At 46.8% G+C, this 12,506-nt stretch overlaps 2 protein-coding genes across 3 annotated transcripts; one reads left to right on the forward strand and one right to left on the reverse strand.

Moving 5' to 3' along the window:
• Positions 1-1,064: 1,064 nt before the first annotated feature.
• Positions 1,065-10,853, reverse strand: UBR7 (ubiquitin protein ligase E3 component n-recognin 7). Its single transcript, XM_072337606.1, has 11 exons — positions 10,606-10,853; positions 10,372-10,505; positions 9,946-10,006; positions 8,843-8,938; positions 7,720-7,773; positions 6,475-6,580; positions 5,121-5,305; positions 4,431-4,562; positions 3,889-4,051; positions 3,205-3,266; positions 1,065-2,556 (listed from the first exon to the last, which is right to left on the reverse strand). The coding sequence occupies exons 1-11, from the start codon at positions 10,777-10,779 to the stop codon at positions 2,464-2,466; spliced, it is 1,260 nt and encodes a 419-aa protein (XP_072193707.1). The 5' UTR covers positions 10,780-10,853; the 3' UTR covers positions 1,065-2,463.
• A 17-nt stretch (positions 10,854-10,870) lies between these two features.
• Positions 10,871-11,979, forward strand: GON7 (GON7 subunit of KEOPS complex). Of its 2 annotated transcripts, XM_072337609.1 has the most exons (3): positions 10,871-11,116; positions 11,191-11,370; positions 11,845-11,979. In XM_072337609.1, the coding sequence occupies exons 1-2, from the start codon at positions 10,918-10,920 to the stop codon at positions 11,325-11,327; spliced, it is 336 nt and encodes a 111-aa protein (XP_072193710.1). In that variant the 5' UTR covers positions 10,871-10,917; the 3' UTR covers positions 11,328-11,370; positions 11,845-11,979. The 2 variants fall into 2 exon arrangements, with proteins under 2 accessions (XP_072193710.1, XP_072193709.1); XM_072337608.1 differs by lacking the exon at positions 11,845-11,979 and having other exon boundaries at positions 11,191-11,380.
• Positions 11,980-12,506: the final 527 nt, after the last annotated feature.

The following is a 12,506-nucleotide window of genomic DNA, read 5'->3' on the forward strand; positions in this document are numbered from 1 at the left end:
AGTTATCCCATGTCGGCTGGATCTTCACTGAATCTGTTTCTCAGGAACAACTGTTTCACTGCTTCAAAGAGATGGCAAGTTTTAGCAGCGTGTCATCCAGCAGGTGAAAACATTAACTACACTCTCTTTGATGTACAACAGTGACATGCTTTGGGTTAAGTCCTGGCACAAGAGGAATGGGGGTAAGACAGATGGAGGCAGGGAGGAAAAGTACTGTGTGATCTCAGATACTAATTGACATCTTCCTCCTCAGCCATGAAGATGAGTTTTAGGAGCAACTTCCTAAACTTGCATTTCATCATTGCAGGCTTTTACGTTCACAACAGCAGCTCAGCTTCACAGAAGACCTTGAGAACAGCCTTTTGGAAGAACGTGCACCTGGATTAGAAGTCTGAAAGGGAAATTGCGCCCAAGTAGTTGATGATCACTTCAGGTACCCTATGCTAACTTAGTGTAGGCTGATGCCAAAAGCAGGCAACGCATGGCTTCAGTCTTGACCTTGTGTGAAACTAGAGCTGTAGTATCTCATTGGTCTGGAACTCAGAATGTTCAGGAGCTTTCCCATAACTGAACTGGCTTTAATTTCTCGAGCACAGTGGATGTGTTGGGACTGGGTCTTGCTGTAGTACTACCTGTGCTGTGGTAGCTGTTGCTGTGTTATGCTTTGAAATATATATGCTAGAGGGAGAATAGCAAATGATTCTAAATGCAGGGTTTCAGTTCAGGGTGATCTGAACTCAAGAGATGAAACTGAGGACAGCACTTGCCTCTGTCCTTCTGCCCCTACTGCTGTTTAATGGATTACATGTAAAGAAGCAGAGGACAGTCTCACTGCTGCTTTCTCCTGCCTAAAAACGTATGGCCCCACACAGAGACCTGGATCAGAACTGGAAGCAAAGCTCTAGGAGCATCAGGTTTGGCTCTGCCCAAGCTGACTCAGCCTCCCACGGGGGTCTCGGCCATATGGTTGACGCAACAGCCATCCTGGTGGTGTTTGGCTGGGCTGTGTGTGAACGTGGAACATGAGAGCTGCATTTCCAAAAACAAGCCCATACAGACAGAACAGTCAGTTAATTTTTCCATACTTTAATTAGATACGCAGTTACAAGTCCTGTAACAGCTGCTACAAAAAAGCACATACAATACTCAGGGTTAAATTTAAAAGCAACTATCATTTCGCATGAAAACAAACTCATTAACTGAGCCTTTGTTAGAACTCTAGCTTATGTAAATGAAATGGTCAAAAACAATAGGGCAAATGGTACATGTCTTCTAAAAAGTCTCATTATCGAGGAAGCAGAATAGTACCCCAAACAAGTCTCCCAATTGCAGAAAGCAAGAGTTAAAAATCAGAGCTCTCCTAAAGCAGGATTTTGGTTTGGTGAGTACAGAAAAGAGAAAAGCCCTACGGCAATCTCAAAATAAGTTATGAAAAAGCACAACTTAATTGCAGGTAACTAAATCCTTTAAAAGTCAGCATAGCATCTCCTGTTCCTTGATTATCACAGTGATTACAGAAAGATCATCCCCCTTATGCTGTACAAAACACCCGGATGCCGCTGTGTCTCCAGGAACAATTGAATGTAGCGGAGTTCTTAAAATCAAAGCTTTTTAGAAGTGCTCTGACAACATCCCCCCCAACCCGCACTTCTTATTTTGCCACCTAGTACCTCTTCCTCAATAGTTTATATTTTAGTGAGCGGATAAAATCTGTGACACATTGTTGCTTGTAAAACATCACTGTACAATGTTAGAACAAGATTCCGAGTTTATAAAAATGGATACAATGTTCGGATACAACGTTCTGCTGCATCAAGACTGAGCCATGATTCCTCTTACCGGCTTAGGGAGTACCTCCACAGCAGTCAGCATGCAGAAGTACAGTTCTACTTAGTTCACATGATCTGAACCAAGTTCTAGAATGCAGTTTTACCAACCATGATCAAAACCAACAGACATCGTAACTCGGGCCTGTTTTACTTTACAAGGAGACATGGCCTCCCTGTTCGTAGGAAACAGCTTATTTTGTGCAGGGAGCATCTGCTAGAATCACCACAATCAGAAGAGATGATACGGGGCCTTTCAGAGCAGGAAAGCAATGCCCTTCAGTCTTGAAAAACACAGACTGCATTTGATGCCCACGTTCTAGGATGCTGTCGAGCTATAGGCGCTAAAAGTAAAATACGTCAAAGAAGAAGAGGAATAAAGAGCGGCACAACGTTCTTTCACCAAGCAATCCTCCTCCTTGAGATGAGGCCAGCTTTCAAAGAACATCAGTGATTGAAATCCATATAAATGCAATGTACCTGTTAAGAACACATTATGCGCTACAAGGAAAGGAAACGAGACAAAATGAAGGTGGAGGCAGTTTCTTGAATAGTTGGATTTTGATGAGAAGCCAAGTACTAAAAATGTCTCTTCTGTCACATTGCTTTCCCAGTTGTCCTTTCAGTCTCAAACCTTCTAACTACAGTAGTACTGCATCCTGTTAGTCCGTCGTCTTTTCCGTGACTGAAATTCCTCGAAGAAGTGCTGAATGTCTTCTCTTTTAACAACCTTGGGGATACAACAGGAAACCCAAGTTGTGGTTCAGTGTTTCAATTAAACAGTCCTTTTTCTTACAAGCATTCCATAGGTAATGAACAAAGCTTTTAGAACTCCCTGATACAGCTGTAGTGAAACAGCTTTCTTGTCTTACCCAAAGGAAATGATTAATGCCCAAATTCCACTTTAAGAGAAGACAAAGAGGGGAAATTAGGTTTCCCAGATGTAAAACAAGCACAGGGAGCAAAGCTTCTTATATTGGTAGTGATTTGGCTACTTGCTTTTAGGATGAAAATAACACAAAGCAAAAATTGACAAGCTCGCTTCAGACACACTGTAACTAAGAGGTGGTTTAACCAATATGTGGCTCCATATGGAGTTTTAAAATGCTTTCATTAATAATGGCAAACAACTTCCTCAAGAAGAGGATCCTGGTTATTTAAGACTCCTATTACTGTCAGCAATGTTTAAAAAAATAAATAAGATAGTTAAATTCCAATTGAATCGGGACTGTCCAGTCTCCACTGCGTTAACCAGCAACTGCATGAAACAGAAGGAAACCACTACAGTGTAGCACAGAGGTATCTCAAATCTTTCAACGCCATTTTAGAGCACCATTTCTGACACACAGTTGTTCTAATTCTGCAAGCTGCAGCTTACCGTTCCCTCATCTGCAAATCTCCTGAGATAGTCAGTCAGTTCTGTCTTTAGGTCGTTGTATTCTGGGTGGGGAAGAGAACAGAACAAGATACACAGACTTAGTTCATGACTGGTTCAATGTGTGGCAGCCTGCTGCACTTCCTCTGTCATTAGGTTTACTTGAGAAATCTAGACTTGAACTGGGCTATAAATTACCGCAAAAATCAAAGAATAAAACAATTTTGGGTAAACAAGAGCTGCCTGATTACTGATCCATTCAGGTGGCCCTCAGAGAAATGGGCTGGAATTCAGTATGCTGTGCAGAACAGATCCCGAGAACCAGCCTTCACCCCAGCTTCACAGCGATGGCCAAACAAGACATTGACAAAACAACAGAATAAGTAAGGGAAATAAAGCCAGAAAGCAGAACTGTGATCTAATGTTTAGATGTTGATGTCAGAAGACATCATCACTACCCTACCTAAGATATTAAACAGTGAAGTTTCCATGCCATCTAATTCCTTAATATCATTTATAACCACCACCTGGAGAGGACAGACTTTTCTATAGTTACACTGAGTTTTGCAATCTGTCATAGTCTTCTACATGTTGATTCCAGACTACTTTCAAAGTAAACTGCAATATCTGATACTGACCACCTAAAATGCTAAAGCAGGTGGTAAAAATGAATACTTTTATATTTACCACAGATGAGTTCTACTTGCTGGACTCTGTTCATGCTGTTAAGGGTGTCCATTAAGGGGTCTCTTCTGTCTGTTTCTTGATCGCTGGTGCCTTTGTTTTCATAAGCCAAGACAGTGTCACATTCATCTGTCAGGAACTGGACTTCGAGCTCTGAATACATTTTCTGGAGAATAATGTAAAATTGATTTTTTCATTACAAAACTTCTCGTACATTGATGTTCCCCCCTACACCTTTTTGCATTCAGTATCACAAATAGCACCAATAAGAATAAAAACTAAGTTCCGTATCATGCATTTTGGCCATTTCCCCATGCTGGCTTCCAAAACAAGACTGGCTTGGAGTTGTGAAGGAAGTACAGATGTTTAGAAGCTCATCCACACTGCGTTAGTTCCACAGGGTCTGGTGTGCTTATGTGACAGGCAGGGCTTTTGTGTTTATAATACAGCGTAAGGACACTCAGTCTTCTATCTGCAAGCTTCTTTTCAAAGCCCCTTCCTGCCTCTCCCAACTTCAGTGATTACAATGAAAGCAGGATACGTACCAAGCAGTCTTCACAAGTGCATAATTTGCTTCTCCAGTTTGATGGCCAAAAGGTGGCGGTATCTTTCTTTAAAACCTGCTTGCTCTGGAGTTCTTTCAGCTTGCAGCCTGATTCTTCACTCTTAACACCTACCTGAATTGAAAAAGATCACTCAGTGCTCTGTGATTTCAAACACACTCTGTTCTGTTCTTCCCAGCACACCATTTGCCTTGTACGAGACTTTTCTTTTGGTTTTGGTACAATCTTGTCCATGCAAGGGTTCTGGTGTAGGTTAGAAGTTTCCTCCTGGACGTACAACTGTTCTTTAGAACCTTAAAGCACCAGCCAGAGGAGTAAAGGAAATCTGAGCTGGACTATTGTGGAAATGCAATTATGCATAATGCTGCTGTACTGCAGCGAACTCAGAAGTTGCCTCATAGTAAAGGCAAAAAGGCTGAGAGGATGAGATGCATCTACCCTACATGCAAAAAAATCTTGCACCCTAATCTCACCTACTTTTACAGCCAAGTTCTGTAGCCTGGGCTGTGACCCACTGAGACCACGGTTGTAGTGTCAGAAACTAAAGGGGAAACATAGCAATTAGATCGAAAACATCCACCTATTCACTGATCCTCTAGAGGAAGAGGTGAGTTTTGCTTCATGTACCATGAGTATGAAGACATACAGGACAGAAAAGGCAGCACAATTTACCTCTGGACAAGCTGACCCAAAGCTAGTGGATGGTTCATTAATCTGCTCCGTTTGCTTTTCCTCCTTTATTTCTTGGTGTTCTGGTCTACCTTCTTTTTTTATTTCTTTCTTCTGCTCATCAGTTTCCTCAACATTCAGGACAATCCCTTCATCCTCAAGTGAGTTCGCTTTGGTCAAAGCAGGAACTAGAAGAGAAACAAGCACAGAAGTGAAAATAGTAGCGACTTTCTGTCACAGTACTTCAAACAGTCCTGCACTGAAATGTTTGTCCTTCTCGGCACTTGTTGAACGCTGTCACAGGCTCAGCAGCTCTCACTTTTTGCTGAGTCGGTGTTGGAGTCTCTCAGTTCCTCCAGACAGAATTGAAAAAACAAAGACAAGAAAAAGAAAACCATTCCTTTCTAAAGCGTTCACAGACATCCTGCAGCTTTATATTTTGTTTTGTAATAGCTCTGTCTAAAGAATTGGTATCAACTTAGCAGCACAACGTGTCCAGACCCTCTGCTGCGTGTGTGCTTCCTAACCAGAATTTACAGTAATGTTAATATCAGATTTCTCTCTTAAAGCCTTTTGTTGATGATACTTCTTTTGGTCAAAAAACTTAAATACGAAGAAAATTCTACCAAGTAAGATTAGCAGTTGTCACACTTACTAGTCCTAGGGATATACAAATGTTTTTATCTCCCAGCAGTTTGGGGTGACTCCAAGTGGAGGCAACCCCCATCACCAATACAGACTGGGGGATGAAAGGACTGACTTCAGACCTGTTGCAAAAGACATTCTGCACCATGTTCCCATTCGAACAAATAGAAAGTCAGGAAAGCTTGCCTTAAAACTTCCATTGAAATTCCTGGCATTTGAGAGATCCAGTTGCCATAAGCAACACTGAGGAAATAAGGCTACACGAAGCTGGCTTTTTCTATTGGAATCAACTCATCTGCCCTTCTGATCCCACAGGGAGCACATAGCAGAGAGAAGCCTGGTGTGACCAGAAGGAACACACAACCTGAGCAGAGCCCTAACTTTTTAGACATTCCTTTCAGGTCACTTTATTTCTGCTCAGAGCCTCTTAGACTCAGCTGTTTTCCTTACTGCTTCCCTTACAATGCCTCCTCAGCTCTTGGATTCAGATTAGTTCATTGATACAAATATTAATATTCATCCGTATATATGCTAGCAAATCTTTGAGGGAATAAATAAAATGGTGAGCCCTCCAGACCCCTCCTATCCTCATTGGACCCGTCCAATGAGTAGCATTTCTCCAAGCCCTTAAATAGCGTAATGTCATTAATCAACAAAGCAGAAGAAAGACTCATTAATGAAATATCATCTCGATGCTCTTAATTTTCTTCACCTGCGAACTGTGAAGCATAGGCCCACAGGAAATGGCAGTGCTTCATGCAGGCTTGACACACCATTTCATGGAAGTCTCCACTGTCCGGGGGCACCGCACCGAGGTGCTGTTGAAAAGAAACAAGCAGCAGTTGAACGTTCACTGCAAAGTAAAAGATTCAGCTCAAGCTTTAGATGAAGTAAAACAACAACTGCCGACACATTTTCAGCACAAGCACTGTCCCAATAATTCTGCAACAAGCACCAGCGTAACAAAGACTGGAAAGAGCTTATCAAACGTCAGGAGAAAAAACAAACATCGTTCTATCTTTGCTTATGTGCCTCTGTTGACAGTCCAGTATGCCTATGCTCTAAACGTAGCTTAACGAGATACTACCACACACTTTAAGCACCCGAATAACTTTTTATGATTGCTTCCCTGTATGTCTTCTAAGTCTTCCTGTCATTCACACGCTGGAATTGAGAAGAACTACATCATAAACCACCAAGAAATGGTTAAGCAACTAAAAGCACCACCTGCTTTCTTCTGGAAAGCATTCCTACAAAGCTCCCAGCGTGCAGCATAATGTTCTTAATAGGTACATTTATAAAAAAGAACGCCGTGGTTTAACATCTACAGGAACTTTAATTGAAGCCAATCATCCTTTCTTCTTTTTCCCCTTTGATCCTGTCACTTCAAAGGTTTTACTTTCTAACAACCCAGTATGGAATTTCACTCACGTCCCTGAAGGGAGAAGAGGCTGAAGGAAGCCCCGATGCTCACACATTAAGTGGGACACTCAGCCAAGCGCTTCGCTGCTTCTGACAGACCTTCCAGAAGCTCGTAATCAGGACCCAACAGCGCCATTTGTTCCTTGCTATTTCAAGTAGCAACGGTTTAAAAGCGTTCTTCTGACTGACCTACTCAGGCAGGTGATGGAATGTCTCAGCAAGAATCGTCTTATCACTGATTCTAACGATTAGAGAACTCTCTAATTAAGGAGACTGATAAAGAAATCACTGTTTTATTCTGCAGGAGGAACCCTGAAATCAGCAGTGCTCTTGCTAATGTTTTCAGACTGGAGGGAAGGGCAGTGCAAGATTTAATATCTCCCGTACGTTAAATGAAAGGAAACACCCCAGAATACACATAATAATCTTCTAAGAATTACAGCAAAACTTCCCAAGTAAAAATTAACATATGGACTTACCTGACGCTAATTTATTTCTATGCAAATGGCAATTCTGCTACTTATAGTTTCCTTACCCTTCCATGGAACCAGTCTTCACACACGATGCACTGGATCATTTCATCTGGGATCTGGACGGACAGTCAATTTATCAGCATTAACGTCAACCTGCAGAATCTTCCCCAAGCCTCACACTACAGCCCTGTGTAGAACAAACTGCGTTTCCATCCTCACCCACCCACAGTGAGCCGCCATTAATGAGCAGTTATAGTCAGTTCACTTCCCTGCAGTTAAACAGCGTGTGTAATTTGTCACACCGACAAGCCTATGGAATTCCCAGTTACTATTACAGAACTTGTTTTCCCAGTAGAGCAAGGCATTCTCACACAGAAGAGCTGACAGAAGTTAACATAGTGCTGGTATCTTTCTTCCAGCGAACAGAAAGGCATGAACAGGCAGCTGAGCAAAAGATGCTGACAGGTGACATCTGATTTGTGCAAGAAATCCACAGCCCTGGCTTAATCATCCCCAATACAGTGTAATACAAACCAATTTGTTACAGAGCGGTTATTAATGACTTCTTTAAAGACGTTTCTACACTTAGGAGAGATGAGTTTATATTATCCTTTTTCCTACTTGTAAAGACGTATGTCTTCCTTACTCCCTGACTTCTCTGAGTGCCAACAGAGGTGCGTGTATGTAAACGCAGTACTGTATTCACGCTGCAGACAGAGGAAGAGCTCTGGCTGCCACCAAGGAAGGTCAATGCTGCTGTCATGGGAGAGACTGCTCAGGGCAGAGCCCTGTCACAGTGCTGCTGTAGGAAGGAGGAAGCAGATTCTGCTCTCCCTTAACTCATCTGTTTGTTCCACTCCTCGAGTGGTTCTCAAGATAATGAGAAACACATCCTCCAAGGGAGCTGTGCAACTTTATGTGGAGGAAGCAGAGATAGCTGCAACAGCATTCCATCCCAGTGCTGGTTTGCCTTCCTCATCTGTCTTTAAGGCATAAACATATTCTACCACTAGAAAACCACTAGAATGGAATCACTTTATACCACACATCACAACCAAAACTGATACGGGACAGAAAGGTTTGTAAAGTGGGATCACCCCCCTGGTGCATCTCAAGGACCGCCCGGTGCACATTCTGCTTGAATGGCAGCTATGTAGGGTCACTGCTGCATTCTGTATTCCATACCTCATCTTCAGGATCAGGGTAAGGTCTTTTGCAAGTACAGTACAAGCCATAGAAATTGTCATTGTACTTATTTCCTGAATTCACTTTGCTCTTTTCCTAGAAGGAAAGGAAAAATTGTTTCAATGTACAATGCAGTGAAAAATGAGACAGAACAGCTGCACTGCCTGGAATAATCCCCATTCCTCTTCAGCTTTACTTCCTAAAATCAATCATCATGCACACAGCTTGAGCATCGAAACATCACCCAGAGACACCTGTGCAGTGCAGTGAGCAGAAGACAGAGCACAGAAGGAATGCAAGAGATCGCTCTGAGTCAGAGACAGGCTGGTGGGTCTCACTGCCAGGTAAGCCCAGCTCAAAACACAGCTGATATGTGGCCAGGGAACCTCAGAACTGCACAGAGTTGCAGCCTAATGCTGCCATATGATGTTACTGCCAAGGTTTTGTGCCACCGCTCTGAGAAGAGATGATGTGAACACCCTCCCTCCACGATGTCAGCTGCGTTCTCATATGGATGCTGAAATGCTACAACTGATTTTGGACTGATTTCACACAAAGTAAGGAAGGAAGAGCCACACGAGCACATGACCCACTTCCATTCACTCACAGACTAATAGTGACACCTTAAGACTGTCACAGGACTCTGTAGAAATCACCTGCTGTCAGCCCCTGGCTTACAAGCTATGGCTCTGCCCTGTTTCCAGACCAAACAGGGCATACAAACCCACTGCTGCTTCTATGTTGTGTGTTATTGCCCTGGAAGCCACAGGCACTTCTCTCTCACTGCCTCCCTGAAAGGTCACCAACTGCTGGACTACCTGAAGGCAGCACTATGGAAGCACAGAGTTCTTCACAGCCAGCCTAGACCCGGTCAGACTCACGGTTGCAGGCTCACGTTTCTGGCCTCATGCTGGCTGCAGGCAGAGGGCAGGGAGATGTCCCTGCTGCTCTCTGCACAGTGTTTGGCCCTGGGGTCTTCCAGCAGCACTGCAGCTCTCCCACTCACCCAACGTGCTGCCACGTGCCAGCACCACGGCTGGAGGGAGGGCACTGACCTCCTGGGCTCACTGCTCTGTCCCTGCAAAACCAACCTCCAAACTCACCGGGAGCAACTTGCACTGCAGGTTTTTGAACTTGCTGTTTCCGCAGTCACAGCGGAAGTTCCTGAAAACAACAAAGAGTCTCAGAACAGTCTGGGTTGGAAGGAACATCAAAGCCCCCCCAGCTCCCACCCCATGCCATGGGCTGGCTGCCCCCACCAGATCAGAGCCCAGCATCCCATCCAACCCGACCCCGAGCACCCGCAGCTCTCTGTGCAGCTGCGCCAGCACCTCAGCGCCCTCTGAGTGAGGAATTCCTGCCTAACACCTCAATCTGCATCTCCCCTTTGAGTTTAAAGCCACTCCCCTTTGTCCGCTCACTATCACACCGCGCAAAAAGTCGCTCCCCAACCCCCCCCCTCCCCTCGCATATCGGCTCCCCCCAGGTCCTGGAAGGGAAAGAAAAGCCTCGAAGCCCCGGGCCGGTACCTCTTGGTGTAGAGCTCGAGGAGGCGGTGTGAGCCGTGGCACTCGTAGCTGCACGCCAGGCAGATACCGGCGGGCTCAGCTCCGGGCGGCGTGCAGGTGCTGCAAGCGTACAGCGCCTGGCGCTTCACCGCACCCTGCGGGGACACAGCGCGGTCATGCACGGCCGGCACCGGGACGGGGTGTGAGGGAAGGGGGTGTGAGGGAAGGGGGTCCCGCTCCCGGCCCCGCCCGCACCTGGGAGTAGCTGCACCGCTCGTGGTCGCTGCCGCCCAGCACGGCCCGCGCCTCCTTCTCCAGTTCCTCGTTCTCAGCCAGCACCTCCGCCAGGGACACCACGGGCTCCTCAGCCGCCCCCGAGCCGCCGCCGCCACCCCCCGGCCCGGCTCCCTCCTCCGCCGCCGCCGCCATGGCCGCGGACAGACGCCGAGGCGGGAAGCTCGGAGCCCGAGCGCCGGGCGGCGCCACAGCGGAAGCGGAACCGGGCGGCGGGAGCGCGCGTCACAAGCCCGAGGCGCGTGCCCGAAGCGCGCCTCCCTCGTTCCCGCCATGGAGCTGGTGGCGGAGCTGCGCGCGGGCGGCGGGAGGACGCGGGAGGTGCGCGTGCGGTGCGCGGCGGAGGCGGGCGGGGAGCTGCGGGAGCTGCGGCGCGGGCTGGGAGAGATGCAGGAGCGCGTGGCGGAACTGCTGGCTCCGCTCGTGCTGGAACAACAGCGGCGCGGCGCGGCGGGCGGAGCTCCGGGTGGCGGTGAGTGCGGGCAGAGAGTGGCGGCGGGGCTGGAGGCCTGAGGAGCCGCTGAGCGCCGCCTGTCGCGTCCGCAGGTGACGGCCTGAAGAAGGGAGAGGAGGAGGAGGAGGAGGACGACGACGACGACGAAGAAGACGAGGAGGAGAACGGCGTGGCCGCGGGGCAGGCCGAGCTCCCCCCCCCGAAGCGGACGAGGGTGCAGCCGCCGTGAGAGCAGCGCGTGGGCTCCGCGTTACGCCGCGCGGAATAAAGCGGTGAGGCGGAGAGCGGTGTCGGTCATTGCGGTGTCGGTCATTGCGGTGTCGGTCATTGCCCTGCGGCAGCGCTGCCGTCCGGGAGAGCGTTTCCCGCACGCGTTTGGCGCTTCTACGAACAGGCCGAGATGCTGGTGACACCCAGCCGGGTCTCAGACCGGAAGACAAAGCGGCTGAATAAAAAGCACGAAACTGACAGCGTGTGTTTGAAACAGTGCAAAAAAAGTTGAAAAGGGGCGTCGAGTAAAACGTGCGTTGGGGATCTTTATGAGCAGCGAAGGAAGTGGCTTATCAAAATGGCTAAGGCAGCACCGCGCAGAAAGCTGCAGTTGTGCCGATAAGCGGGTCAGAAGGGATCGGAACTGTGATATTTATCAGGCACGCAGATGGTCTTGTGACCATCAAAGGGAAAGCTCGCAGTTCTGTTTCACTGCCGGGAGAAACACTCTTTGTAAGCAACACGTTTTATTGCAGCTCACCTGAAGGGCTGCAGCCATACTTGATGCACTCCCACAAGAGGTGACGTGGCCCAGCAGCAGTTACAGAGCACGGCAAAGGTTTTCCTGCCATGTGAAGGTACTCTCAGGAGAAGGCAAGGCAGTTAAGGACGCTGCCAGCCAGGCTGCCCAGGAGCAATGCTCAAGCAGTCTGAATAAGCTTCATCTCGTGACGCAGACACAATAAAAGCATGCAGAACAAGTGGACTACTGCCTCTGTTTTCACAGCTTCTGCATGAGAAAGTTGTTCAAGGCAGAAGTCTGAGCCAAATCTTTTTGATTAAAGAAGTGCTTTTCCACCTCTAACTGAAGTTGTGGCAGTTCATCTTCTCTGTCCATTCAGAGATAAGGCTGGTATGAAGAAAAGTTCTGATATAAGCAAGTCTCACATCTTTTAGTAATGCTGCTGCTACAGAGACAGATTTGTGCTGTCATTCACAATTAGGAACTAATTCAGAGGCGGTTATGACACTACCTTAAATCTTCACTGTAATCAGCTTGAGTTTTACTACTCCTTTTACAAGTACAAACAATCTAATTCATTATTTTTATAGCTTTTGCTTGCTCTCTTGGTGACACTTCACCTGTTGATATTCCACTGGTGCCAGCCATGCTGGAAGCACCCAGTAGAGCTAACTT

Source organism: Excalfactoria chinensis, chromosome 5, assembly GCF_039878825.1.
Source record: "Excalfactoria chinensis isolate bCotChi1 chromosome 5, bCotChi1.hap2, whole genome shotgun sequence".
Lineage (NCBI taxonomy): Eukaryota > Metazoa > Chordata > Aves > Galliformes > Phasianidae > Excalfactoria > Excalfactoria chinensis.

What these genes read in the sequence shown, in the direction of transcription:
- UBR7 (XM_072337606.1), bottom strand. Translation starts at nt 10,779, where the DNA reads ATGGCGGCGGCGGCGGAGGAGGGAGCCGGGCCGGGGGGTGGCGGCGGC. An exon ending in CTCGAGCTCTACACCAAGAG is followed by an intron (nt 10,007 to 10,371) that starts GTACCGGCCCGG and finishes TGTTGTTTTCAG; the next exon opens with GAACTTCCGCTGTGACTGCG. An exon ending in GATTTGCAGATGAGGGAACG is followed by an intron (nt 2,557 to 3,204) that starts GTAAGCTGCAGC and finishes TGTATCCCCAAG; the next exon opens with GTTGTTAAAAGAGAAGACAT.
- GON7 (XM_072337609.1), top strand. Translation starts at nt 10,918, where the DNA reads ATGGAGCTGGTGGCGGAGCTGCGCGCGGGCGGCGGGAGGACGCGGGAG. An exon ending in GGGCGGAGCTCCGGGTGGCG is followed by an intron (nt 11,117 to 11,190) that starts GTGAGTGCGGGC and finishes TCGCGTCCGCAG; the next exon opens with GTGACGGCCTGAAGAAGGGA.